General features: G+C 37.9%; 1 protein-coding gene across 11 annotated transcripts in view; it reads right to left on the reverse strand.

Moving 5' to 3' along the window:
* Positions 1-27531, reverse strand: part of LMO7 (LIM domain 7) — a 129333-nt gene that overhangs the window by 83491 nt on the left and 18311 nt on the right. For all 11 annotated transcript variants that reach the window (XM_083819891.1, XM_083819889.1, XM_083819890.1 and 8 more), the window contains exons 2-3: positions 11370-11440; positions 8711-8780 (exon numbers count right to left, since the gene is read on the reverse strand). In XM_083819891.1, the coding sequence (XP_083676017.1) occupies positions 8711-8780; positions 11370-11440 (141 nt within the window). The remainder of the gene's footprint in view (positions 1-8710; positions 8781-11369; positions 11441-27531) is intronic.

Here is a 27531-nt window from a genome sequence, read left to right on the forward strand (position 1 = left end):
TTCCAGTGTGTGTTTTCCATTATTCTCCAAATTTGAGGTAATCTGTTTATGAATTTGAAGTAAAAGTAACTAAAGTGTCTGATTTTTACATTGGAAATATACATGCTAATTTCCAATTGCATTTTATCATAGTGCTGAAAAAATTTCACTAAAATTCCTTAAGTAAAAAAATGCAACACACTGTTTGATGGTTATATTTGAAATACCATCCCTCTGTCACTTCACAGCGGAAAAGATATTTTCGTAGACTAATATAAATTCTTTTACGTCCAGGAAACTTGTTTGAGCACTTCAGCTGGACCACTGATCAAAGAAAAAAGTCTCCCCTCCCATGTAATTGTACTTGTCAGAACAAAACTAGATACTTAAGGTGTATCCCAGTCACCTATTTGGTAACAGTCATGTAGAAGCCCTCACCTAGTTCAAGCTTCTTAAAGGTCTGGAGATGTTATTGCACTTACTGGAAGCAATGCCATAAACATACCACATTAAAATGCTCTTCAATATTCGATAAAACTGGGTAATTTGCCAGAGCAGACAGGTTTCAAGCTAGGCATAAAGCTGAAATATACGAAGGAGAGAAGGGAAAAAAAGGCATTGAGAACTTCTCAAATTTTTTAAGGCATAGTAAAATACGATTGCTTAGAATTACACTGTCCTTCCTTGCAATTAACATTTCTTTATTTAAAATAATCTTGCCTCCCACAGGAAAAAGGAAAATAACAGTTTTGAGAAGTATTTTGTTACCTGCAGCGTAAAAGGGATGTTGAGAGATAGATTACTACTATAAAGGAGAAACTGATAGTTTCTGTCATCTGAAATGTTACTAAGCCTGCCTAAAAATTTGCAGGGTGCCTTATGAAGGAAAGCAGATGTGATGGGAGGTGGATGAACAGCACAAGTTCCATCAAACCAAATTCACTTTCTCCCCATTCCTCTCAACTTTCAGACACATTAAAGTATGGACAGAAGTCACAAGAAACAAGAAATTGTTACTGTAAAACTCCATTCATGTAAGCAAAGATTGCACCAGGTAAACAGAAGTCTCTTAAACACTCATCTTTTGAATTCTCCAACAACTTGCTGTGCATATTCATCTGAAAAGTAGGTGGTTAAGCCTTCTGCCTTTTGTTTTCACATTAAAATTATTTTTTTTTCTGAAAAAGGTTTGTATCATCTTGTGCCTTGCCTTACAAAAAGGCAACATCGGACTAATCAGCTTGCAGGTGAAGCACATCACATAGTACTTGTGCAACTTCATTCTTTGAAAAAGTGCTGCGTACACACACAACCTCTACCTCCGAATTTACAGTCCAAAGAGGAATCGAACACACAAGACAGATCAGCCATGAGGGAGAGGCCGTGCAATGGAGGCAGGACTCGAGGCAGAGCTTGTGGCCACATTAGCTACAACACACCCTGGTACTTGTCAGAAAGGTTTCTTAAACCTTCAGGAGAAAAAGCAACGTTCCGCATCACTCAGTATAATGTTCCCTCAGCACGTCCAGCCCTCTTGTCACTGCAAAAAGAAACAGATGAGCAAACAGAGCAAGTCAAATGCTTATTAACTCATTAGTCAGCTCCCAACCAAAATTTACGAGGCTAAATATTTCTTATAAGAGATTTGGGATACTGTTAGCTGCTGCACTACCAGCAATTCTATCCAGGTTTGAGCCTTTTTTTTTTGGTAGCAAGGCCAAATAAACAACAGTAGCTGTTATGCAACTTATTCCATATATTTGTGCATTTGCCTCTCCACATTTTCCATAAGGAATAGAATGAAGAAGAGGTTCCCATACATTTATTCTCTCATACCACACAAGCTAGTATTAATATTACTAATGTAGTCCATACTATTAAACTTCTGATTTGCAAATTGACTAAGATACTCAAAAAAGCTGAAATAACTTTTTTTTTTTAAGAAAAAGCAAAATGCAAGGAGACCGAAACCACAGACCTGTGTAAAGGCTATACTAAAAAACAAGGATTTGAGAAGTAGGAAAAAATGAATACAGTCAAGATTTTCAGCATGAAGGAATGACTCCAAAATATTTGAAAAGTAGAGTTGTTTTTAAAATTCTCTGTAAGAACATACTAATATTGCCATCATTTTTTAAAATTTTCTAAGTGGAAAACATAACTAATTTGAGTTTATATAATCTAGAGAGGGAACTTCACAGCCAAATCCCCAGGAAAAAAAACACACACAATGAAAATGAAGATTGTTTCAGTGTTGTGTGGATTTTATCTCAAAAAATTTGTTTTAAGATGTCCTACAGCAGAGTGAAAAATCTCTTCTGCTTGACATTCCCGTTCTCCTCCAACAAGGAAAAAACAAACTGTGTCAAGAAAACATTCCCACAGAAAATTTTGGCCAGCTATACCTGATGACAACTGATAAGGAAGTACCAGGGCGTCTCCAAGGTTTGCAAAGCATTAGACACAAAGGCTCAGAAAAATATTTTTTAGTGGCAGCATTTTTTACCTTCTCCACCCTTGTCTTTATCTCCCTTTTATTTTGGGATAATTTAATTTTCTTCCATATTTCTCCCTTCTTCCCTTTATTACTCCCTACTTTACTGGTTTAGTAGTTATATGTTGATGATCTCCATAACCAAGTGGCTCTCCCTCTCTTTTTCAGGTGGCTGTTTTGGTGCAAGTGGAATTAATTCCTTCTGATACATAAAGTAAATACACTAAGTTATATAGTGCTGTTATATTAGATTGTATTAAAGGAGAGATGGAATGATGTTTGAGTAGCACTTGTCAGAAGGGCATGTTGGGCCTGGGTGAACTAGGAATTTAAGTGTTTGAAAAATACTACTTGGAAAACTAGCAAGACACTCTTCACCCTAAAGCAACCCCAGTTGCACAGTAGAACAACAACAAAATCCCACTCTACAGTTTTTCAGATGCACATGTTTAAACCTGGGACTACCTGGTTCAAACCTGCCTACTGATGAGCAGTTTTCTTATATAAAAGGGAAACAAAATTCATGAAGATGATGTTCAGTGCTCATGTTCATCCAGCTCTCACCCAGAGAGTTAGTGAGCAACATCTCTGCTCATTTGAAATGAGGAATGAGCTTTAAAAAAAAGTGCTGATGGCATTTCATCTACAATTCTGAAAAAAACAGTAGCTCTCTACTCTGCCCTATGGTTTGACCACAGCCTTCATGCCTCTGATGTGATGATTACTCTTCCTGACCACAGGGCAGAGCAAAGCATTGCCCTTCCACCTTATTAATGCTAGTTGCGAGGAAAGACAGATGGTCTTAAGTGCCCAGGTCAGGACACTGCAAGGCAGGATTCCCATTAGCTACCTTTTTTTCCAAAGGAGGTACTGACTTTTTCTTCACTACGAGGTCTCAGATGGAAGCTTACATTTATTAAAAACTTTGCATTGCTACAGACCATACAGCTGTTTCTCCTGAGCAATGAGCAAAACAAATTATTCTGACAGATACATCGAGGTTGCCTTATGCTACACAGAACTCATTCATCTTCCCACTGTCTCGTGATTTCTGACTTCCGCCACAGTTCAGTCTCTTTTTGTTCAGCCAACTAAGTTGGAAATTTGAGGTTTCTGGGGAACAAAGGCACTACGAGAGATGCATCTCAAAACACTCAACGGAGCCCTGTTGGAAAACGTGTTGTCAGGCCAAAGTCCTCTCCCTGGTGTGATTATATGCAAACCATCTCACATGTTGGGATTCAAGCTGAAAAGTAGGAAACACATACTTATTGAGAAGCTTTTTTTTTTGGGGGGGGGGGGGGGGGGGGGGGTTCCACAAAGCATTCATTATATTTTTCCCTGAGAACTCCAAACAAAATCAGCTTGCAACTTTTTATTTAGTAACATCCTGAAGCTGCAAGATTCAAGATTACCCTTTCTTTTTCCTCCTGTCTATTTCAATACTAAAGGGAGAGAATCATTAAAAAAAGAAAAAGAAATACCATACATCAAGAAAAACAATGTTCTTGTTGTTAGGAGTAAAAAGTTGTGGGGTTTGTTTTAAGAAAAAACTTCACCTTGGATAAAAGGAAAGTGGAAAGGTCTTTGGGGATTACTTTTTCACCTTCATCAGAAACTTTGGAGTAACACTAGGCTAGGAAACAGCAAAAGGAATGAAGCATCAACAAACCATGTTGAAATGGTCATTTAATGCACAATGTTTGAAAGAAAGGAGGGAACAGAGAAGCCGGGATTGCTCTTTAGTGCAAGGCAGCTTTTCAGAAGGTGAGGTGAATTGTCTGCTATCCACATTTCAAGTGCAGTTGCATCATGTCGATAGATGGAACAAGGCATAAAATTTATAGTTCTTTGTCTAGATATAAGTTGTGCTGTTCTAAAATCAATATAAGCAGTGTTTTCTCCATAACAGGAGCCAAGCAGGGGGAATAGGATCAACCCAGCAAGATCTTTCAATGTGAGAATTTTCTTTAAATCACATTTCCCTGATGTAAGCCTATTTGATACAAGTGTGGACCACAAAGAGCGTCGTGTTTTTGTTTTTTTTTTTAAAGGCAGACTGCACATTCATTGCCTTGAAAAATGAAACTCCGTCTTCCGCAATTCTCTGACCTTTTCCTTACCCTTTCCCTGTCCCCTAGAAACACCAAAGAGCTTAAGAGCTTCATGAACTGCTACTCTGTACTGGTTTGCTGCTGTACTAGGGAAAAAATATGGATTGCTCTTTGTACTGTGTGTTTTATACAATTGGAAAGATAAGCAGAAACTAGTTCTTCATTCTCCAGAAGATATTTCAAGTGCAAAGTTTTCAACAAATAACATTCTCTCAGCATACATTTAGTGGTGTTAACTGCCCTTCACAGTCTCTTGAAAGGTAATTAAAGCAAGCAAACAGCCATGTCCAAGCAAACTCCCTTCAGGAATCCTGCAAGCACATCACCCTCTGTGTGCTGTTAAAAATCAACCTGCAGCAAGTTACAACCTCCTGCAGGTACCACTGGAATTAGTCCTTTGTACCCTGAAGGCTGCACGTGTCATTGCTCAGGAACCTCCTCGAGAGCTATGCTGACATTATGTTGGTCACTCATGGTTGATTTTTGTTGGTCACTCATTGTTGACCAGCAATGACAAGAGAGCCCAGGATGGCTGCAGCAGCATCTGTTCCTGCCACTGCAGCTCTGCAGCAGCAATAAGGTTGCACGTCAACTCAGCTGGGCAAGCTGACATTGATCTAGGACTAATCAAACGTGTACGCTGCTCTGTGAGCCATAGACTATCCTGAGTTGGAAGGGACCCACAAGGATCTAGGATGTGCTGCTGCAGGAGCAGGTGTTCCCAGCAGTCACGACCTGCTAATTGCCATTGGAATAAGAGTTTCACTTCAGGGCTGGGGTAGTGTGAGCACCTCTCGTCACCACCAAAAGATGGTTCCATTCTGCCCTCTATCTCCTATTCCCACCACTTGCCTGCAACTTTAGTCTTGGTCTCTTCCCTCAGTGTATCAGTTCAGTTTTCCAAACAAAAATTAAAAAAAGACAGCTAAGATGACTGATAGATCTCACCCAAGCAGCAGGAGACACATGCCTCTGAAATGGAGCAGCAGCACTTCAGTAATAGCTTAATGAATTTTTAAGTTTGCCCAGTACCAATTCAGTATTTTTGACAACTGAATGCTAAGTTTAATTTCAGCATTTAATCAAGACACATATTTATCCATTCCATCATGATTATACCCAAACCACTGAGATCCAAACCCAAAATTGCTAGGCAGCAGTGTACTCAAATTAGAGATGAAAGTTGAAGCCCATTTTCAGTTGTCTAAAATGAACTTGAAATTTAGGTGATTCTGCTAATATAAAGCTGCTATTGTATTTTTTAAATATTAATGTATCACAAAAGCAAGTGACAATAACACATTCACTTCATTAAAAACAAAAACACCACCAAAAAACAGTTCAGTCTTCCACCTCAATACAAAAAGCATAGTGTACAATATTCCATAGAAACCAGATTCTTATTATTCATATAGGCTTTCACTTCCTATTTTACTCAATAAGTTTGTCTTCAAAATAACCATGAAGTCAAAGAAACAATATAATGAAATCCTTCTGGAGATTCAACCAAAGACGCCTGTTGAACATTGAATTTCAGCACTGCTGAGAACACTGCCAAGTATTTGAAGTGAACATAACTTTTCAGAGGGAAGAGGAGGAAAAATACCACACTAATATGGCAGTCAAATACATTAACTTGAAAATATATATACATCTTTTAAAGCTTTTGTTTTCTGTAGACTGCCATTCTGTCAAAAAATAAATAAATGGTATTTTTCTCCCTTTTAACTAAAAAAAGGACAGAAATGGATGCTAGATGCCCAAAGATTAATAAATATTTAGGAAATGAACTTGAGTCCTTAATCACGATGAGTCCAGAGGACCATGAAGGTGTAGAAAGAACAGGATCAAAAGATCAAGAGACTCAAATTCAAGTTGGGGGATCTGTTTATCTGTTAGAAATAAATCCTCTCTCTTGAAGTTAAAGTTTACACCTGCTTAACAAAAAGAAAAAAAGTCCCCCTACCAACAGTATTAGTAAATCTCAAAGGCTTGGTGGGGAGCAATTAACGTAAGACCAAAAGACACTGAATGCAGCAGAAGTGAGAGCTGTAGAAGTGGATATGAAGCCATGAAAAACACAGCCTAGAAGCAGATTTGTGGGAGGAGCAAGTAACAACAATTAAAATATTTCTAGAGCATGGCAAGCAAGCCTACCAGCTAATTCCTAGCAAGCACTGTAAACTTTCTTTTTCTACTGACAAATTCTCTGCTTTTATTTCAAGTATAGAAGTATAGATGGAAAGGATCCCTGTCAACTAAATCTTGTGGTTCATCAGCCATGGTATCCTGAGCCTGTCAGGTACCAATGCTTGTGTTTCTGTAAGTGCAGAAAACTATATTTTTTTAGTGAGTTTTACATGCAGTGATGACAGTGGGACTCTCCAAAGCTTGAACACATTCCTCTCAAGTCTCCCCTCAACGAAAAATAAGTCTCCCCTTCTTCCCATTATTGCCACAATAATCACAATCTTCTGAAATTGAAGTATTTCTGTAAAATCTTTTCCAGAGGTTAACATAAAACATCAGCTGTCTCAATGACTATCTTTAACCGGTATGTTAACACCACCACCACCAGTGGATGGTCCTGGTTTATGAGATTCATTCACCCTTCCTCTGCTTTCTTTTATTTTTGAAGACTTGCAGGAACTAGAAACAACTTGACGGAACAATAATGCACCACAGCTAAGACAAACTACACACCTAATGAATACTCCAAATTCTCATATCTGAAAACAAAATAATAATAATACTTGTAAAAATGAAAACATTGCATTTTATCATTCAAGACAATACTTAGTCACCACAAAAATGAAATCTATCCTATGTTTATCTGGTTTGGATTAATGGCTACTTTAGAGACCCTTTAGGCAATCAAACTACTGATAGAATAACCTCACTGTCTTCCCCAGAATGATTTTGGTTTAATTTGAATTCTTTTTTTGGATGCCTCATAGGGGAAGAATGTGCAGCACTCATTATTCACAAACCTAATACCCAGAGCTTTTCTGGGACAAAGGCAGCTAACGCTTTGTACATTCATTTGATGTGGAAATACACTTTCTGAGCTTGTGCAATGATATAGGGCAAGTTAACCCAATCTTATGACTTCCAGCCAAGTTAAATACACTTTAAAACTCTCTTTCTCCAAAGAGTTGCATAGCTGACCAACAAAAGCAGATGTATTAAAGGGATGAGCAAACAAAATAAGTTATAGAGAAATATTGTATTCTACTTCTATTAAGAATTCAGATAACTTTCTCTAATGCTGAAATTGCACGTTTACCATGAGGTGGGATCTACTTACTTAAAGACCCAAGGTGAACGGGGACAAAAGAGTTTAAACAGTTCTGGCCACAGAACTGCCTAAGAGGCATAGATACTCTGGCAACAGGAATAACTAACAAGGCTACTTTCTTTAGGAAAAAAAAAAGATGAAAACTCTGAATTTGTTTATTCTCAAAAGCTTTTCTGTTGTCAAATGGCTAAAAAAAATTAGCCTACAGTCTCTGACCAGAAAGTTTGCCAAATAGCAAACGGGAAGTCTAAGATTTCCTGTGTAAGTGATTCCATCATTATTTTTCCCCTTCTTCAGATGACGTGATTTACAGCCAAAACATCAGCAAATCCCTCAGCTGAGGCATGAAGAGAGATTTCTGAATCAGAGTTATTTTAATGCAACATAGGCTTTACTCTGGGTGGGGAGAAGCAGCTTCTAAAAATACTCAGATTACAAAGAACATTTCTGCCCATTCCCTAATAGAGGAAATTCTGAAGTGGTTTGTGAATAGAATATAGGATGGTGGCCTTTGAATAAAGAAAGGTAAAGTTGTATATATTTGCACACAGGAGGCACCAGTGCTGATACGGGGATGATGCCGCCTCATGTGGTGACAAGCTGATTAAGGATACAGATCCATATCACAGCACAGGTAATATTTGCATTCTACATCAAAGTATATATGGCAAAATCTTAAAAGTGGAAATAGAGCTAACCTTCTACACACTTGGAAGGTTTTTTTTATGAGACTATGTAAGACCAATAGGCAAGAGCACACATTAAAAACAATGAAACAGAACTTGTAATCATACCACAGATACTAGAATTGCTGTCATTACTTACCAAGCCAGCTATTGGAGTTGACAGACGATTGATCTTCTTAACAATGCCAGGTTTGATCTTGTTAATCAAACTGAAAATAAATCATATGATTTTCTGTTACATAACTCTAAGCATGAATATCACTGCTTATTAAGAACTACTCCGCATATATTCCTCACTTATATCACGTGAACCACATAAATTTGACAATAACAATTTAAATTTATAATAAATAAAAAAAACAAAGTAGCATGAAATACGGAGAACTTTCATGTCTTTCTTCCTCTAATGTATTTAGTAAAAGAGATTTATAAAGATATTTGTAAAGAGATAGAGTATAGCATCAAAGGATTTATCAGTCAGCTCCTGATCAGTCAGTTAACATTACACACACTTGGTCATCAAGTGGGTCAATCAAGCCAACTGGGCTACCCTTGGAGTATAAGGTGAAAGCATAGGTCTGGTCTGCTGTAGTTTGTCAAATATCCATCTCCAGAAATAATGTGTATGTGGACATTAAACTAGTCAGTACATGCGGGAACCAAGGCAACAACAATGCTGCATCTAATTTGTCTCCACTATTTAAAATCTGGTGTTCTGTCTACTTCAGTGAAAACTGGACATAGGAAAATGTTTCACACTTTGCTGTTCTCTATTTCCACTGAATTTCTATGGAAATCATTTATCCCTTGACTTCAAGTATGTCAAATTTAAAAATTATGATATGGGAGGACAGCTATATGATTGAGTGCAGCATAATTAGATGTCTTTACCTTTAAAAAAATGTTGCATGCCTCCTAAGGCAAGTTGCTCATCTGAAGAGATTACAGAATGTTTTTCTTGCATGTAACTATTAATTACAGATAAATTTAACTGATTTACATTTGGCAGATGGAAGCTTATATTCTTTTGCCAAAGATGTGTCAACAACGAAGATATCAGAGAGTTAGAATATATCAGTTCATTACCAATTCTTGAAGACACTACTGAAAAGTTACAGCTGAATACAGTACACACACCCCAATAAGTACATACCTAAAGAAATAACTTAAAGTAGAAGCTATTCTGTTACCAGATTCAGTCTACTACACATTTGATTACACAAGGAACAAAAATACGGTGTCCATCCCTAAAACATCATTTAATCTTAAAAATATATTGTCTCCTTCACATCACAAAGTTAACTGCAGAAGCAACTAGCAAGATAGTCTGAAAGGTGATGTGCCCAAAGGAGAAAATAAGAGAACAAACAGGAAATGCAATAACATTAACAGAAGGAAAGATGCAGAAATGTTGCATTTTTTTCATTTACTTTGGTTATTTGTGATATACGCTAAAAATAGTAACTCAGAACTGTACCTTTATAAATATTTTCTGGAAGTTGGCTTGGTTGAACTGATCTAAGAGCGTCTCTGAGATTCAAAGTATTTTTTAAGCATCACATGCAGACCTCTAATAGGATTTCTCTATACTGACAGTCTAATTACATTTACACCTTCTTTTCCTTAAACCATAAGGAGTTAGCACTGCTTCCAGTCCTGGAAACCTATCCTAGTAAGTACAGATGAAAGTTACAGACATGTTGAAGCGACCTGATGAGTGGATGTTTTATACCTCTGACTCAGTCTACCAACGAAACCAGACAAGTTCCATTACTGCTAAGTCTAACACATATAAATAGAAAGCAGCTTTTTTTTTTTTTGAGAAAGCACTCTAGAAAAAGTTGAGGTCAGAGTACTGTTTGTTGTTAAAAGCAATAACTAATTCAGTCTAGAAGGTACCGAAACCTGGGCTGCACATGCACATACAAGAAAACATATTTCTACCTGGTCTAATGGGAGGTGTCCATGCCCATGGCAGGGGGTTGGAACTAAATGGTCTTTAAAAGGTTCCTTCCAACCCAAACCACTCTGATTTTTTTTTATGTATATGTATGTACATGACACTAATATCCAACCCATTTACTTTTATCATCCTAAAGTACTTTTTTAAAAAATTAACAAACAAACAAAAACAGCTTATAAAATATGTCAAGTAACATCCAATAGATTTTATGGTATTGAGGTACTTGGATATAATTATAAGATGGCAAAATAACCCCTCTCATATTTTATGCTCAAGAGCAATACTGGTAAGTAATAGACACATGAAATCAGAGGCCTGCATGCTATTTTTAATTTACAATTTCATAACCACTTCTGAAATTAAGTACTTTTTAAAAGAAATGTTCTGTGGGTGTCAAGTTCTCTGTGAGGAATAACTCTCTTTCAGGATTTAGAGAACAGCTAGCACATGGAGTTTACAACAATTTCTTGTGGAGAAGCAGGGAAACCACCACCACCGGGCTGACAAGTAACTGAGTGTCTTGATCACAGCCATGCATAAGCTTTAGAGAAAGTCCGGTGATGCCACAAGCATTACAGCCAAAATAATTAATCAACAAGCCAGAGGATTAGCACAATGTTCCAGCTAAGACACAAGGAAGTGTGTTGGACAACACATAGAATGTGTAGATCTAGAAAGCAGATATTTGCCATGGGAAGGAAGAACAGCTTTCAAACAATATATATTTTTATATGCTTACTTCACAATATTTTTGTTACTTAAAAAATTCCAACATGCCAAGAAGGGAAGAGGCCAGCTAACTGAAGCATTTTAGCATAGGTAAGTCAATACTCACTCGCACAACAGGACTCCATTTTCTAGAGCTGCTCGAAAGTCTTTGGTTTCAAAGCTTTTCCCAGTAACTGTCTATAAAAATAATAAGAGTTAATTTGACACATGCATACAAAATCAGGACTAGCAAGAACATCTGAGAACAGTTCAACACATAGTTCATATTATTCTTTTTTTTAAAATATTAAACTTTTAAAAAGTCTTTTTAAGAACAGTTCTTTGTGTCTCAAAAGAAGTCAGATTCAACATCTTCAAGTAGTTTCCACTAGGGCAACACAATCTTCAGCTAAGTTCTGTGGGAATACTTATTGTTGTATTCTACAACAGTACCAGCTATACTGAAAAGCATAAATTAAATTTGAAACAGAAGTGCTAAGAAAGAGTCTTTTATCTCCTACTTCGTTTTACAGCTTGTACACTCATGATATCCGGCATGAAGTTTTGTTGTTTTGTTTTTTTTTTTCCCCTGCCACTTGCACTTAAGGCAGTGAGACTAAGGAACCACTCTGGCATGTCTTTGCTACCACATGCACATCAATTTCCATTAGCTGGCAAGTGGTAAGACTATACTAGTGGGGCTACTTTATATATATGGGGTGAAAAGCAGTGAACAAGAACAATGTCTTATAAAGGACTTAAGATACCTGATGCCAGAAGCATTGCCTACAGGTTTGCAGCAAAGCTCTTTTCCACAAAAGAAATTTGCTTCTGGCATTAACCCACTCCATCTCAAAAGAGACCATCAACGCAGTACCCTTCTCAAGCCTGAACTCATTGAGATTCTTCTTACTAGATTCCCCCTCTGCACAAGTCCGTTGAAGTGAACAAGCAACCGATTTCTTATCGACACTCAGATTAGTAACACACAAATCAGGAAGGACACAAAATTTCCAGAACAGCCCAAAAGCATTTTATCTCAGTTGAGTACAGGAATCAAATGCTAAGAAAGGCATTTATTTTTGCTTCGCTCAGAGGTCTCCAGGTCAGTCACAAGCTTATTACAAGCCTTCTTTAGAGGATCCTGACCATCTCCATCACTGAGCAGGACTTCAGGCACACAATTAAGAGTGCTGTGGCATCTCTGTGCATCCAGACTAAAGTTACTGGTTACCACAGTAATTAAAGAAATTAGTGGTGGAACAAATGAACAGTGCTTGGTAAAAGAGCAAAGGAGAGGACACAGCTCTTTAAGGAGCTGCTAAATTATCACCCTTTCATTTTTCCCTAAATTGCTAAAGGAATGCATGCTACCACTAGAAAACCTAGAATTAAGCAGTTAGTTTTTACATACGGTATTTTATAATTTCAAAAGCTTGAACTTCAATCCCTCTACTGAGAGCAAAACTAGATGTTACAAAAATAATCTAATGGGTTTAAGTTCTTTCCTAGGACTCCAATCAATTCTTAGAGTCAAAAAGTTATTCTCATTTTAGAGTTTTCTCAGACATCTGTGGAACTGCACCTTTTTTTTTTTTTTTTACACTCTTAAGTCACACAAGCAATAGACAGTGAGATGTTTCTTTCACCTAAGGTAGCTGGCCAGAGTTTGGCCCATTCTAAAACTGCAATGACATATGTATCGGCAAATAACCGTTATGCTGATATTCCTTGCAAAATTACAACTGCATGTAACTACGGAGGTCACTCCTAGGAAATTATTCTCAAGAAGCCAAGGAAGATGTGTCACTGAAGACACATTAAACTTCAGCATAGCTCCTCCACAGGAGTGTCACACTGCAACGCATAATCACATTTTCATAGCACGTTTTCATTTCCTAAAGTTATTTCTAAGTAATTTAAAAAACAAAACAGAACAACAACAAAAACTTATCCAAAACAAGGTGTGGAATATTTTTGACTGTTACAAAGTTTTAAGATGGATCAACTCAGATAAGTCAAGGCCATCCTTGAACCACAAGAGTCCAACTTCAGCACAAAATTGTAGATGTTAGTGTTAGCCTTACAGACCTCTTAAAATTACATTAAAATTAGAGGATATTACACTGAAAGCCTTTTGACTAAGTTATTTGTGCAGCCACTGTGGCAATCCACATTGATTTGGTATACAGGATGGAGCTGTCAGACTGATCTTGCAACTAGCAGATTTCGGAGACTACCTGGTTTGTTGACATTAAAATAAAAGCATCAGTACTGCCAAGTTCAGCTTTATTAATATTGACTTTTAAAGAATAACTAATAATTAAGTAGTTAAGAGGTATTCTCAAAGAACAATTTAACACTGATGGCTTGAAACAAACATTTTCCAAGTTGCACAATACCTTGAATTTGTTGATGTCAGAAAAAAGTAGTACTCTGTTTTAAACTCAGGTTTCATAGAGAGAACATTTCTTGCAAGGGACTTTTATCCAGCTTATACCCACTGCAAGGCATCAAACACAACTGTAATATTGTAGTCTACATAGGAACAAGATACCATTAAAAAAATTGAAAACCATTGACCAGCTCAGATGTCCCCAAATTTTAAGGACTTAAGTAAGACAAAGTGAATCGCACCCTGAGATACTACCTCTTCAAAGAATGTCTATAATTTGTGAGTCATTGTTTATTCATTAAAACTGCTTATACTGGGTGTGGTATTCTTATGTAATAGACATAATTGATTTTGGATAATTTTTCAACCACTTAGGCCATGTGATCCACCAAACAATAAAAGAAACATCTCCCAAAAGCGATTTTTATCCGTGTCTGAACATAATCTCTTTGTCTTTTTTTCTCTCCTTCCTTCAGCTGAATGCATTTTGCTTCCTTCTGTTTTGAAGGAAAGAAGGCAATGACATAATTAAAGACTATATCATAAATCACATTTAATTGCTGCAGTAAAACAGTTTGATTTCAATTTTGTAGGAAAGCGTCCCCTAATACTTTGGTAACTTGCAATTGCTAGGTCTATGTAATTTACTTCAAACAGCATGTAAATCAAGACTTTACACACACATACATGCAGAGGGCTAATTTAACTTCAGGTTTGCTATGATTTATTTAGGAAGCAAATCAAGAAGAAGTAAACAAAGATAAACCATTCAAAAGATGTCATGACATCAAAATCATGAAGGACTGAACAAAAAACACATAGCACAAAAGAATACACTAATTATATGTCTCAGTACCAAAATTAACACTGAGTACATTTCAGCTTGTCCTACTAAACGCCAAATACAGCTGATCATAATGGGCCTTTTTTTTTTTTTGCCTTAAAAGCCATTAAGAATGACAAGATCTTGCAGTGTTAAGAAATCATGCTAATGGAGTTCACATCAAATTGCTTCCATGATTTACACCTATTCGAATGGCTTCCCAGGACAGGCAGCCGTCCTGTAGGACTATAGAAGTTTTCATGTGGATTGGCTTCCTATATATATATATATATATATGTATATATATGTATATATATGCATTTCTGTGAGGTACATGTGGCCTATACATATACATATATATATGTATAGGCCACATGTACCTCACAGAAATGCAAATTACCAGCACATTTCTCACCTTAATTTTGCTGTGGTTAAAATACTACAAGCTAGACTCTCCCCATCAAGTGCAAAACCAACACTACATACCTAGGCATGCTGGTTAATTGATTCTCCATCACAAACCTCTTAGCTGCTAAAACCCAAGAGAGAGGCATTCATCATGCCCAAACCACAGCCTGAACAAAGCCTTACAGCAGAAGACCCCACCAGCCATCTAGTCTGCTCTGCAGTTCACGTCGCCAGTCCTGTCTCTTGGTCTCATGTTCAAAGGTCCTCTAATACAGCCCCATTTAGACCACACAACCTAAAGCCAAGCAAGGACCCCACAGACTGATCCGTGAGAAATGTTAATTGCATCAGTGTGAAGCATGCAACTCCCTGATGTAGATCTGTAGGTTAGGGATGGAAGATTCAAGATAAATACCAAACCATTTGTGAAAGAAATAGCCTTAACACTGGATTACACACGGATCCCACTGGGCAAGAAGTTAATCAGACAGTGACCTCAGAGACACTACACTGATTTATGAACTTCAAGTCCCAAGCTTAGCCTGCAGCAATAAAAGCCAAGTTTACCATCATGCTGTAGAGATGATTGCTAATGTTCTGTAAAGTGGGGCACTGATACAAATCTGATATTGTGGTACAGTCCCTACTGCAATATTTCAGCTGTGTGTGCCAGTTTCCCTGGGTTCTGTCACACTGCCTGCCTCCACAGAGCTGGGTCTGTGCCAAAAACTACAGAACGGAGAGATCACCTCACATATGCGTCAATGTCTGAATTATTACCTTGCTAATGGCCTTTTCTTCTTTTTTCAGTTACCAAAAAAAGTGGATCAGGTTCCAGGGCGAGTGGCTCCATCATTGCATAATCCTAGCATTACATATCTCAGTTTACAGTACTCATTTAGCTCTAACCACCCCTATCCAATATATCACTCCCAAACTGTATTGTTACTGTGTACAGTAAGATGCACAAGGAGATAAATAGACTACACCCACAGCCAACAAGCAAGAATTCAGAAAACTCCCAGTGCTCTGGCATCTGTGTTTTTTGGCAGGACCTGGAAGTAAATTCACGGCACATTTTATACCACATCTTGAGTCCATTTCATTTTACCTAGAGTTGTCAGTAACACGTTATACCTCAGCCTGACAGATTTTGCCTTTTAGGGTCTGTCAGGAAGGAAGAGGCCTATAGCACAAAACCAGTAGGTTTTTATTTATTTGTTCATTTGTTTTTTCCCCTCTCTTGCAGGAACTGGTGGTTCTTCTAGATGGTGACAATAAGCACCAGCTTTGTGGAGAACTTCAGATGCATTCACCCAGAGTACTGCAAAAGGTCCTGCCCCACCTTTCACAACTATTTATAACCCTTCTTAAGTATGCAGGAGATGAACTTTTGTCCTTGATCAGTAGCTGTGAACAAAAATACTACCATTATCCCTAGAAGCAAGGAGCTTGTAGTTGTCAGCCTTTGCAGACTTTCTGTCCAGTTTTCTCCTCCCCATTTCTTCTTCCTCTCTGAATTTAAGTCTGACATCACCACAGTTCGCTGCAGTAGTCAATTTATTTTGTTCAAAGCCTTCCAAAGGGAAGATGATAGGAACCATATTTAGGGGGGTTGCGTACACAACCTTGAACAGAGAAGCGGCTAAATTAGACTAATGACCATCTGGGTAGAAAGCCTCTGTCTTTGCAGCAACCAGCCAGACCAGAGAGGTTACTAGCTTTCTCAAGGCCAAGCACTGGAAAAGAACAGCTTGTTTCTGAAGCAAGCAGGACCTACCTCCTTGAAATTTTAGGCCCTGAGAAGAGTAGGCATTTATATCTTCCACCCATAATAGAACTCATAGAACTCTGCTGGCATTTCATTCCTGGTAGCAGGAGAGATGCCTGGTTCAAAGCAGCCAAGGAAACCATGCTGCTATCTTCCTTTCCTATCACAATTTAGTTGATGGCACAAACTCCTGAGAGGCTAACAAGTGCTCAAGAATCTGGTACCCACAGAGGCTTTCCTTGTAACTGCCCAGCAATGAACTTATGACACTGCCAACCCTAACAACTTCATATGAGTGAAGAGCAATGTCTGGATTTCTACAAAAGGAAGCTCCTCCTCTCTAATTCTTCACAATTCATTACTAAAACCCACAATGGGCTTGACTGCACTGAAGAAAACAGGCAGGATATCTGGAAATAACAACAAGAGTAAGAAGGATGAAACTGATTAATATTTTTGCCATTGATCATTTACACTGGTGCATGTGAATGCTCCCCTTTGTATCTGTAAGACTTCTGTATTTTTCAGCTGGAATAATTCCTGCTCTATTGCTTAATGCAGAGATGTATTGTCCTGCTTAACCCCATACCCCAAATCCCTAGACATAATTTTGGTTTAGAGGATGTGGAAGTCTTTCAATCTTCAGCCAAAAATGCCTTTGATAACAAATCAAACGGACATTTATGAAAGGAAAAGACTGATTGTTGAAGAAGTCTTACTGCAATTTTCTATCATCATCATAATGATGGGGTCTTATTGTGGTATGCCTGCTGAAAGAGTCACGCCAAGACTCTTGAAATAACACGTAACTTTTTTTTTATTACATACAAAAGATGAAGAAAAGCAATGGATAAGGGGAAAGCAAGGAGAATCATGTTTACTGGTATAGTAGGTATGAGAAGTACAGATCTCTTCACATCAGCTGCTTACACTCTGGTTTTTTATATGCTTTTTCGTCTCTTCTGCCAAATTCTGAGGAATGGAAATGAAGTCTTTATTCCAGTATTTAAGGGAATCCCTGACTTAGGAGAACAATACTGCAGAAAGAGCAAGGATATTTTCCATAAACATTTGAGATCAAGCAATTCAGTAAAGCTTCCCCACCCCCAACCCTCCTAAACAAGATCATCCCAGAAGTGACAGCAAGATGAATAAGCTTACTGTTGTTTATATTGATGACTGTACTGACAGGTGTCAAACTAAGAAAAACAACATACGTTATTTTGTTTGTGTGATAAAAAATTCTCACTGTATAGGCAGATTGGCAGCATAAAGTAAATGGATGTAGGTGTTCCAGTAGGACATAAAACTTGCAAATGTGAACTGAAATTAGAATGACTATGAATCTCTGGAAAAAAAACCCAGTCACTGAGATTAATATAACATCATAATATCCAAATAAATCAGATGTGCCTATAAATTCTGCAAACAGTTTAAATGTACACCATTTCTCGTCACCACCCTAATTTATGCATCCGGACTTCAACTTGAACCACAATTCTTTACAATTGCCTGTAGTGACAGGACTAGGGGCAATGGTTTTAAAATTGAAACAGAGTGGATTTAGATTAGATATCAGGAAGAAATTCTTGACTCAGAGGGTGGTGAGTAAGGCAATGGAACAGGTTGCCCAGAGAGGTTGCAACTGCCCCATCCCTGGAAATGTTCAAGGCCAGGTTGGATGGGGGCTTTGGGCAGCCTGGAGATGTCCATGCCCACAGCAGGGGGTGGACTAAACAATATTTAAGGGTTCCTTCCCTTCCAGCCCAAACCATTCTGTAATTTATGTTCTCATGTGTATTTCCAACTAACTTCAGTTAAATAAGAAGTCCACATTTATCTATGTTCCCAAAACAATAGAAGAGCAAGATGATTATTTTAAGTTTGCCAGATGATCTCCATATGAGTTCAGTTGGTGGTACAAGCAGAATGGCAGTACCTTAACCTTAAAATCCCTAATTAAGTAAAGAAAAGGATAAAGTCATCATGAGAAAAAGTGTCCAAACATTGAGTTCACGCCAAAATAAGAAAGCCATTGAATTATATACATACAAAAAAAAAATTTTTCTGAAAGTTCTCTTTTCAAAGTAATTCACGTCATAATGGTGATGTCCTAGACTTCAGTGGTTTTTTTGTTTGTTTGCTTTTCTGCCATAGAAAAAAAGAAAGGTAAACCCAGGGAACAAAGTCTATGAAGGAATAGTTTCTAGAAAAGTCATCTACTGAGTTAACAAGAGAAGAAGGGAGCAAAAATTCCATTTTCACTGGTTAGATATCTTTTAATGATCGTATTTCATAATGTACATGCTCTCATGCTAGCCAAATTTTGAGCTCACCTATTGTAAAAGTCATTTCGTATGTCACCTCTTAATCTTTTCTTGTTTTTTTCCCTGTAACATCTACCTCTTCTTCACAGCATTCATTGTTACCTGACCTAAAGTTGTTCACTTCTCCAAGATAAGGAATAAGTGATCAAAAGATAAATGAATCCGTGAATAGCTGAGTCTCAGCTGGGCTTCTATATAGTGTCAACCTGGGTAACACAGAAGACAGAGATGTTGCCCTGGGTAGAAAAATCAATGTGTTCTGAACAACTCCTTAGGAGGCTGAAATAAAAAGGCTAGAAAAAATATCAGCAACAAAACAGCTTAGAAAACACTACAACAGCATACACAACGTATGAATAGAAGGTTTTGTAGGGCTACTCAAGCAGCCCTGAAATTGCACCAAAGCCTCCTTTCCCCCTTCATGCCAAGTGTAAGGTTTGCGTTTAGAAAGCATCCCAGATGACTTTGTGCTTTAATATGGCACTAAAAATGAAAGTGTACCCCCCACCATAACCCCCTTACACACCAAACCGCCTCTCCCCAGCCCCCAAACTCCTATAGCTATTGACCTGTGGGTTCCCAGCATCCACAGATTCAAATCTATCTATCCACAGGATACTGGAGGTGAGATAAGGATAACATCTGGACTTCGTTCAGATTCTTGAGGCTTAGCGTACCCAAAGATCCAGCGATTCAGCACCCTAATGAGACGGGCAGTACATGACTCATGAGATGGCTGGCCACGTGCTATCACAAAGAACTTTGAGTTGGGACAATTAAAAAAAAAAGCAGTTGAAGAACTATGTGAAATCTCTCCATACCATTGTTTTGGCTATGGAAGGAAAACAGTTTATGACAACAGCAGCACTTGGGTTTCAAATGAACAAGGAAAGAAGTGTTTTCATGCATTTTCAGTTAAAATAGAAACATTACTTGAAATATTAACAGATAAAGGTATATCAACAGATACTAAGATCACATTTGTCTAGGGAAAATGTAAAGAAAGGATTAAAGGAATACATTTTTGCTGTAGAGGTACTAAAATCACATTTGTCTAGAATGTTATCTTAGTATTTTTAACTAATGTATCCACTTTGTTGTAATTGAATCTTTAAATACCTTATTCTTGTTCATGTAAAAGAAAAGATAAATGCAAGCTTGATAGTTGTATTTCCCAAGTTTATAGCCCAATTTTATTATTATTGTAATTCCAGGCCAGGGAGCATATGCTGCAAGTTTCAGTGCAAGCTTTTAGTTCATTAGCACTTGTTTTGTAGGAAGGACTTCAAACAGTGCAGTATCTTTGCTTACAGCAATTAAGAAAAATGTAACAACTCTTCTATTTGCAAGCTAGTCTCTGTTGCAATTATTTATGTAGGTGTCAGAGAGAGACAGATACCAAATGAAATGTCTCAAACCAAAGCACATTTCAGTCCTAGTTTACACATAGACTGCTTTACTAGTAATTCTGGGTGCATTTGATACTTTGAGTTTTCATATAGTTTAAATCATTAACAGTGTAAATACACACTGTTCTCCAAAGTGGATGGTCAGAACCACAAGCAAGCCAGAGATCTAACGACAAGGTTTTGTAACCACATTCAGCACAAGGAAAAAGGCACCAGATAGAAAGAATAAGTGCACAACAGGGAAATGCTTCAGATATAATTGCTTTCACGTGTTTAGAGACGTTATTCATGCGTGGAAGTCATTTCTTGTTATTACTGGAGATTTTTCAATCTTTTGCATTTTTCAGTCTTTACTGGAAGCTGTACTTTCAGCAGCATACCAAGACATGGTTTGAGCAAGCTACAGGCAAAAACGCTCACCAACTCCCCTCCCCCTCCCCCTTTTTGCACATACACCCACACTCGCACATATGCAGTTTGGGGAACCAACAGCCTTCTGACTGCATCTTCTCTCCTGTCTCCACATTCCCTAGCTTTTATATCTCCTCCTTACACATCCACGTTTTCCCAAGCCATTTCACCAGGTTTACTTAGCTTGTTAACAAGTAAACAGATGGGCAATGAGCAAAAGAAATTGTGCAGAAACTAGCATTTAACAGGGTCAAAAGACACCATCGAGGCAATTAGTGTCACATACAGAGTCTGGAAAAAAAGAAGTCATGGCACCGGTTCCCAATAAGCTATGGCACTTAACATGAATTGCAGCATTTCAAAATTCCAATGTTATCTAGTGACAGTTATGTAAGAAATAAACCATTAGGTGGAAGTTGCAGAAAGTAAAGCTGAGTTCACTGACTTCAGCTGTAGAAATATTATGTTATTCTCTCAATTTGGAATAATTTTCAAGGGGAAAGATTAGTGTAAGGGAACTCAATTGGTTTTACATGTTCAAAGACTGTAAAGCTCCTGAATACTATTATGTTCAGTTTTTTAAAAAAAATACTTAAATCTACAAAGGCATTTTAAGAAATGAGAGTGAGTAAGCAGTAGAAGCAGCCCTAAAGAACTGCGACATCAGGTTAAAAATATTTTTAAAGGATTTTTTTCCTTAAGTCTCAACATTTAAAGGAATATAAACACACAGAAATAATTATATTAGGATACTTGAAATACACTGTACGTGCACCAAGTCACTAAACTGGAAGTAAGACTTACGAAGGCTCCATTTCCCACTGCTCATAGCAATATATTGCATTACAGGTAATGAGCTGCTAATATTACAGCATTTGATGGCAGAGACCATTGCCACTGCCGTGCAGCACCACCTAATGAGAGACGCCAGGTACAACAAAGGACCAGAGACTTTGTGCTTACATGGAGTCCCTCTCTTTGGCAGGAGATGAAAGAAATTGCCTCTGGCAAAGAAATGAAATAATTGCAGACAGAGGAGGAAGGATGGCTACAGAGGAAATTGAAGTCCAAGGGAGCTGCAGAAGGATGTTGTTCATCTGAAAAGACGACAGGAGCAGAACTGGAAGAGGCAGAGTATTGGTCTGGGGAAAGGAAGAAAGAAATTAGATGTTCAGTAAGTTTTGCTGACTAATTTTTCTCTGATTATGTTTTTGAGGAGTTCTAAAATACGAATGCTTCCCTTTTAAAGGATTTAAGGATAAAGAAATATCTGGTGAACATGCAGCAAGTTACTGAAGTGCCTTTATGATACTTTGAGAACTTAGAAATGAACATGCTCTCATACCTGACCAAGCAGCTTTCAGCTTTTCAAGGGATCCTGTTTCAGCTATGCAGTGTTCAAGACCATCCTGTCATCTCATGGAAGATGTGGTCCCAGCCTGGACTGTAGCCTATGCTATTCACCCATTATTGCCCATGTTATCTTCCCCCACCCCAGATGCCATTCCTTTGCAATTTGAAATGCATTTGCCTTCAAAAATTAAGAAGTCATTACTAAGAGAAATCAGGGATCAGGCTTCAATCGGCCATAAGAATCAGGACCTCACTCTTAAAGAGTGAACATATTTTTTTATAAGGTCCCTCTTTTTGCATGACACTGCCCTTTCCTATCAAAAAGCTTCAGTCCAGTCCGCATTTGAGCATCTCAGACAGTTACACCACTAGCAAACTCTGGTTTTGCAGGGGTCCCTTCTGCCTAATATTCCCCTTTGCAACACCACAGAAATGTCTGCAACTGTCAGAATTGTAGGTGGCCCAGCGTCGGGCCACCGAGATGATCAAGGGACTGGAGCATCTCTCCTCTGAGGAGAGGCTGAGGAAGCTGGGTGACCCCAAAAGGAAGCGGCAAGTGGCAATTACTGCTGCGGCCACTGCAGGGGAACCACCTTCCAGTCTCTCCTCTTATGCTTTGCCACTCCCCACTCAACCTTTCTTTCAGGCTGAGAACTGACAGAACCCAAGTGTTAGTTAACCACCTCCAGCGTGACACTTCCCTCAGCCATTTTATTGCTTCACTGCAGGTGAAGCTTTTTTTTTTTTTTAAAGGAACTAAACTGGTTTGACAGAGTGCTTCCCTCCTCACCAGGGTGTGTTTAGAGGAACCAAAGATACGTCTGTCATAGCAGCTACACATGGTTGCTATGTGCACTGCCCAGAGGTAGGATTTAATAGCGAGTCAAAAGCAGCCAACCTCGCCCCCTTGTTTCAGAACACAATTATGATTTGCTTATATTATGACCTTCTTGCAGAAATCATTTAGGTTGAAAAAGACCTGTAAGATCATCTAGCCAGACTTCTTGCTAAGGTCTCCTTGCAAACAGTTCCATACCCTGCAAGGGCGAGGCAGATATTTTCTAGAGTTTTCACTTGACCCCATTAAACTTTTAAAGTGGGGATCCTCAATATCACTGAAATTAAATGCAATATTTTTGATATTTTCAGCAACATGGAATTTTCTAACAAATGTATTCTTCTCAAGGGACTATTGACAAATAGGATATATCAGGCAGATGCAGATAAATTTTTCCTCAGAGGGGCACGGACCTAGACTCGTATGTAGAAGAAATAGAGGGGTTCCAAGCTGTGGTGTGCTGGTTCATGTATACTCACAATCTCCTCCAATTATAAAGCCACAGCGATTAGAAAAAATAAAAGCCCCACAAAGTGCGCACACACAAAAACACCAACATGCAAGCAGACAAATCATATTAGAAAATCTAATATCCAGAGTGATAAAAAAAATTCTTGGAAGACTACTTGTTTCCATTCATTTGTAGCATTACGCTTGTGTATTTTAACCACAGAAGAGAGACAGCTTTTGGATTATAAACAGATGCATGCACTTGGGGCATTTTTCACCAATAACTTCCTTCTGTCTTTAAAGTAATAACGCGTTAAATGGAGAAATATTATCAATAATCCATGCAGTGTCTCAAAGTTGAAGAATATCCTTGTCACGAATGACAGATTTCCTTCCACTCTAGGCAAGATGCCTCAAGCACTTTGTCTTTGAACCCCAATGGTTTCCTATGATCTGCTGCCTTCCAGAGCACACAGATTTCAAGAGTGTCTGAAGTTCTGCCTAGCAACAGAGACAAAGCACAGACTGCTGCGATTTAAACATTTTCCTCTATATATACTTCATGAAGTTATGCCAATTTCTGGTGCTTGATCTGGTAAATGATTAACATTTCTAAATGAAATTTCCAACATTTTGTTTGCAGTTCAGTAAAGCAGCTGAAGACACTTCTACCATAACAAAAACAAAACTGGGAAATGTTTTTAACATTAGGTCACTGCTTTATCAAAGCAGAGTGATGTTTTTGCTTTTTTCATTTGAAACTCCAGACAGAAAGGAATGGCACTTTGTATCAATGTTATTTCCTGTGCAAGATTTAATTTTGTTTGGGGGCATCACAAAATTATGCACTTTATTGGACACATATCCTCTTAAATATTTTCTGCCTGAACAAAAGGTTGAATTCAGCTTTGGCTTGAAGCATCCAGACACTACTTGCACAACACGCACAAACTAAAACAGGAATTATACCATTGAATTAAACTAGTTGTCCATCCTGCCCAGCATCCTGCAGTGACCTGCACCAGGTATGAAAGCATGTTCCCGGGGTGGGGAGGGATGATACCAGTACTTTCATATTTAGAGTACAGGAGTTCTGGCCTTCTCTATAATTAAGTGGTAAAAGACATGGATTAAGAGAGCACCAAATCTCTTCACAAACAGTTCTCTTGCATCAGAAATCATTGCAGTATGGGAAAATATCACCCACAACTTTTCCAACCCATCCTACTTCCACATATAGCAAAGAAGTCTCTAAGCAAGTAAACCTCAAAAAATGATAATAGACAAAAAATGTGATATAGAGTAGGGCAGGGGAACTTGTGTCCAGGGAAGGCTGGAAATAGCTGGAATATTAAAAAGGCATTGCATGGATCTAATTATTTCATTGGTTTTTTAAACTATGGCATGTAACCATGAATATGTCACAAAAACCTCACATATTTTAGGCTGGCCAACATTGTCCAAGACTGGTATGTCAATTTGAGGGCCTGCATTTATTTGGGGTATAAATTCATGCAGAATCCGGGTATAGCTTGAAAACTGATCTCATGTATCTTCTGACATATTCTGACCTCTGCTGTCGTAAAGTGGAATTTATTTTGACAATCATTCTTTTTCTTTAAAATATGGCCTTCAGCTGAATAAGAGTTTTTCAATACCTGCAATTATCCAGAATAAAGAAATGATGGGAAAGCTGCTTTTATTTTACACTCTGAAGCACAAAAATTAAGTGCCCAAGCTTGTCTTTTCCCCTCATATTTCTATTATCCTGTCAACTACTATAAATTGACTATTTGATTATTACATAAATGCACATAGGCTATTATTTTAGCATCTGGACTTGACACACGCTACTAAGCTGTCCTAGCAACTTCTTTCTCTGGGAACACACATTGGTTTAGGCTTGTGCACTACGGCACTGTATTTTACCAGCATTATGACAGATACTAGCAAAGTCACCTAGCACACCAATATACAGGCTCTACTGCTAACACGAGCCTATGCAAACAAATGGTTTTAGGCATATGCCTTTTTTTTTTTTTCCAGTTTAGTCTCATTTTCACTGCAAAACTATTCTACAATAGACCAGCAAGCTCTTTTTTTTTTTTTGTACAAGTCTAGGAAGTTTATGGTGAATTTTGACAGTACTGTTTGGAAAGAAACTATATTCCTAATACCCCGTACATTAACATCACTGAACACATAAATCTGGATGAAGGGCATCCATCATGATGTGCTACTTTTAACCTGCTCTTTCCATCACAGTTAAGACTCCTTCCAGACCTTAGTCTTGAATATTAAGGCATGGACATTTACTGTATTCATCACAGATGCTCAAAGAACATTTGCTCTTCCTCTCCTATCATAACACCTGACACTTCAAAATCAAACCACATGATTTCTATCAGACTTCCTGATCTCCCTCAGCTGTAAAATGATCAAGGTCAGATTATAAATACTTGATCAAATACAAACCTCAGACTGTATCTCCCATTAGGTAACATTTTTGACTAAAGAACAGAAAGACAGGGGCGCAATGCTCAAGTGTTTTACCAGTGAATGCACTTTTTAGTCCATGTTTAACTAGGAAAGAGACACTAATCTCAAATCAGTAAGCTTACCCCAATGCCAAGAACCCACCTACACACACCATTCCAATAATTACCCTCATATGGTTTTATGGTTTCTTCTGCCTTTAGTTGCAGTAACCATCTGCTGGAAAATACAACAAGTGCCTCAAAAATGTTACTGCAGCTCCAGTAACAAATGCCTGGTTATTACTGTCAGCAATGGGTTGTATCAAATACCACAGATGTCCTGTATGTTTTAACTATACAATTAATATTTTAAAAATATGGAACAACTTTAAATAGGGCATGTCATGACATCTCAGTTTCCCACTCGAGGATTTTTACTAATAAAAGACACCAGGTTTTCACAATCTAAGACAAAAGCCTGAATTCTGCTGTCAGTGTATAAAGACAACAGCGTATAAATTGAACACTGCCCTGCAATTCAGCTCAAAACATTATTTACTCTTTTAAAAGCTGTTAAAGAATCTGTTAAGTGTTCAATCAAAACAACAAGATGTTATGGTTAGTTTAGTTTTGTGTACCAGAGTATTCCAGCAAAACTGTGATGAGAAAATGAATCATACCACTGTTTGTTTTAGGCTATTGAGTGAGAAGTCTTTAAGAAACAAAAATTAACAAAAATGAAAGAAGTGAACAAGAATCCCATAATTAGTGTAATAAAGAGTCCAGAAAAAAAATCAAAGACAAAAACGTGGAAGAATTTCTGTAGCCATGCTAGAAGAAAAAGAAGGAAAGAATGGGTCAGGTATGTGAAGCTGAATAAATAATTCATGACAAGATGGCTGTGATGTTCAGTTAAAGAGCTACCTGTCAGATTCTTCAGAGAATAGAATTGGGAAAACAACAAGAGAGTATAAGAAAAGCATACAAGACGGCAAAGCCTGGGGAAATTTCCTTAATTAGGTTCTTGCATGTTCTAGAGCACACTATGTTATTAGCGATTCTTTTTAACTCAAAGGGCTGGAAAGGTCTCATTGACTGAATAAAAAACTAGAAGATACTTTAGGCATGTGAAGATACAAGAAGAAACCAGAATCAGAAAAATACTTAGTCTGATAACCTCAACTTCAGTTTCTAGAAAGCTATTAAAAATTGTTGTCTCTCCCCACGTGCTCCCAAACTGTAGATGTTTTCAGGGAGACAACACTCTGGTTTGACATGTCATGTAAATCTGTTTTTATCCTGCTTTGGTAAAGTAAATGCTCTGGTACACAAGAAGGAAAACAATAGACAGGCTATAGATGGAATTAAGTTATGCACTGGCAAAAAAGATGCATAACTAGTTAGAGACAGACAGACTGTGGAAATCCAGTCTAGATAAAAAGATTCCAAGGCTGTGATGTGGCAGTAGGAAGAGAAAACACACATTTAAGGAGCATTTTTCTGAGGTGCAACATCAAATGGGGATACAGTACTAAACTGGATCCAAAAGAAGTTGTTTCAAATTCCGTGACTTTTTAGCATGTTCTTCACAGAACTGTGTGATGGACTATAACCCTACTGTTTCTAA

Source organism: Anser anser, assembly GCF_964211835.1.
Source record: "Anser anser genome assembly, chromosome: 1".
Classification (NCBI taxonomy): Eukaryota; Metazoa; Chordata; class Aves; order Anseriformes; family Anatidae; genus Anser; species Anser anser.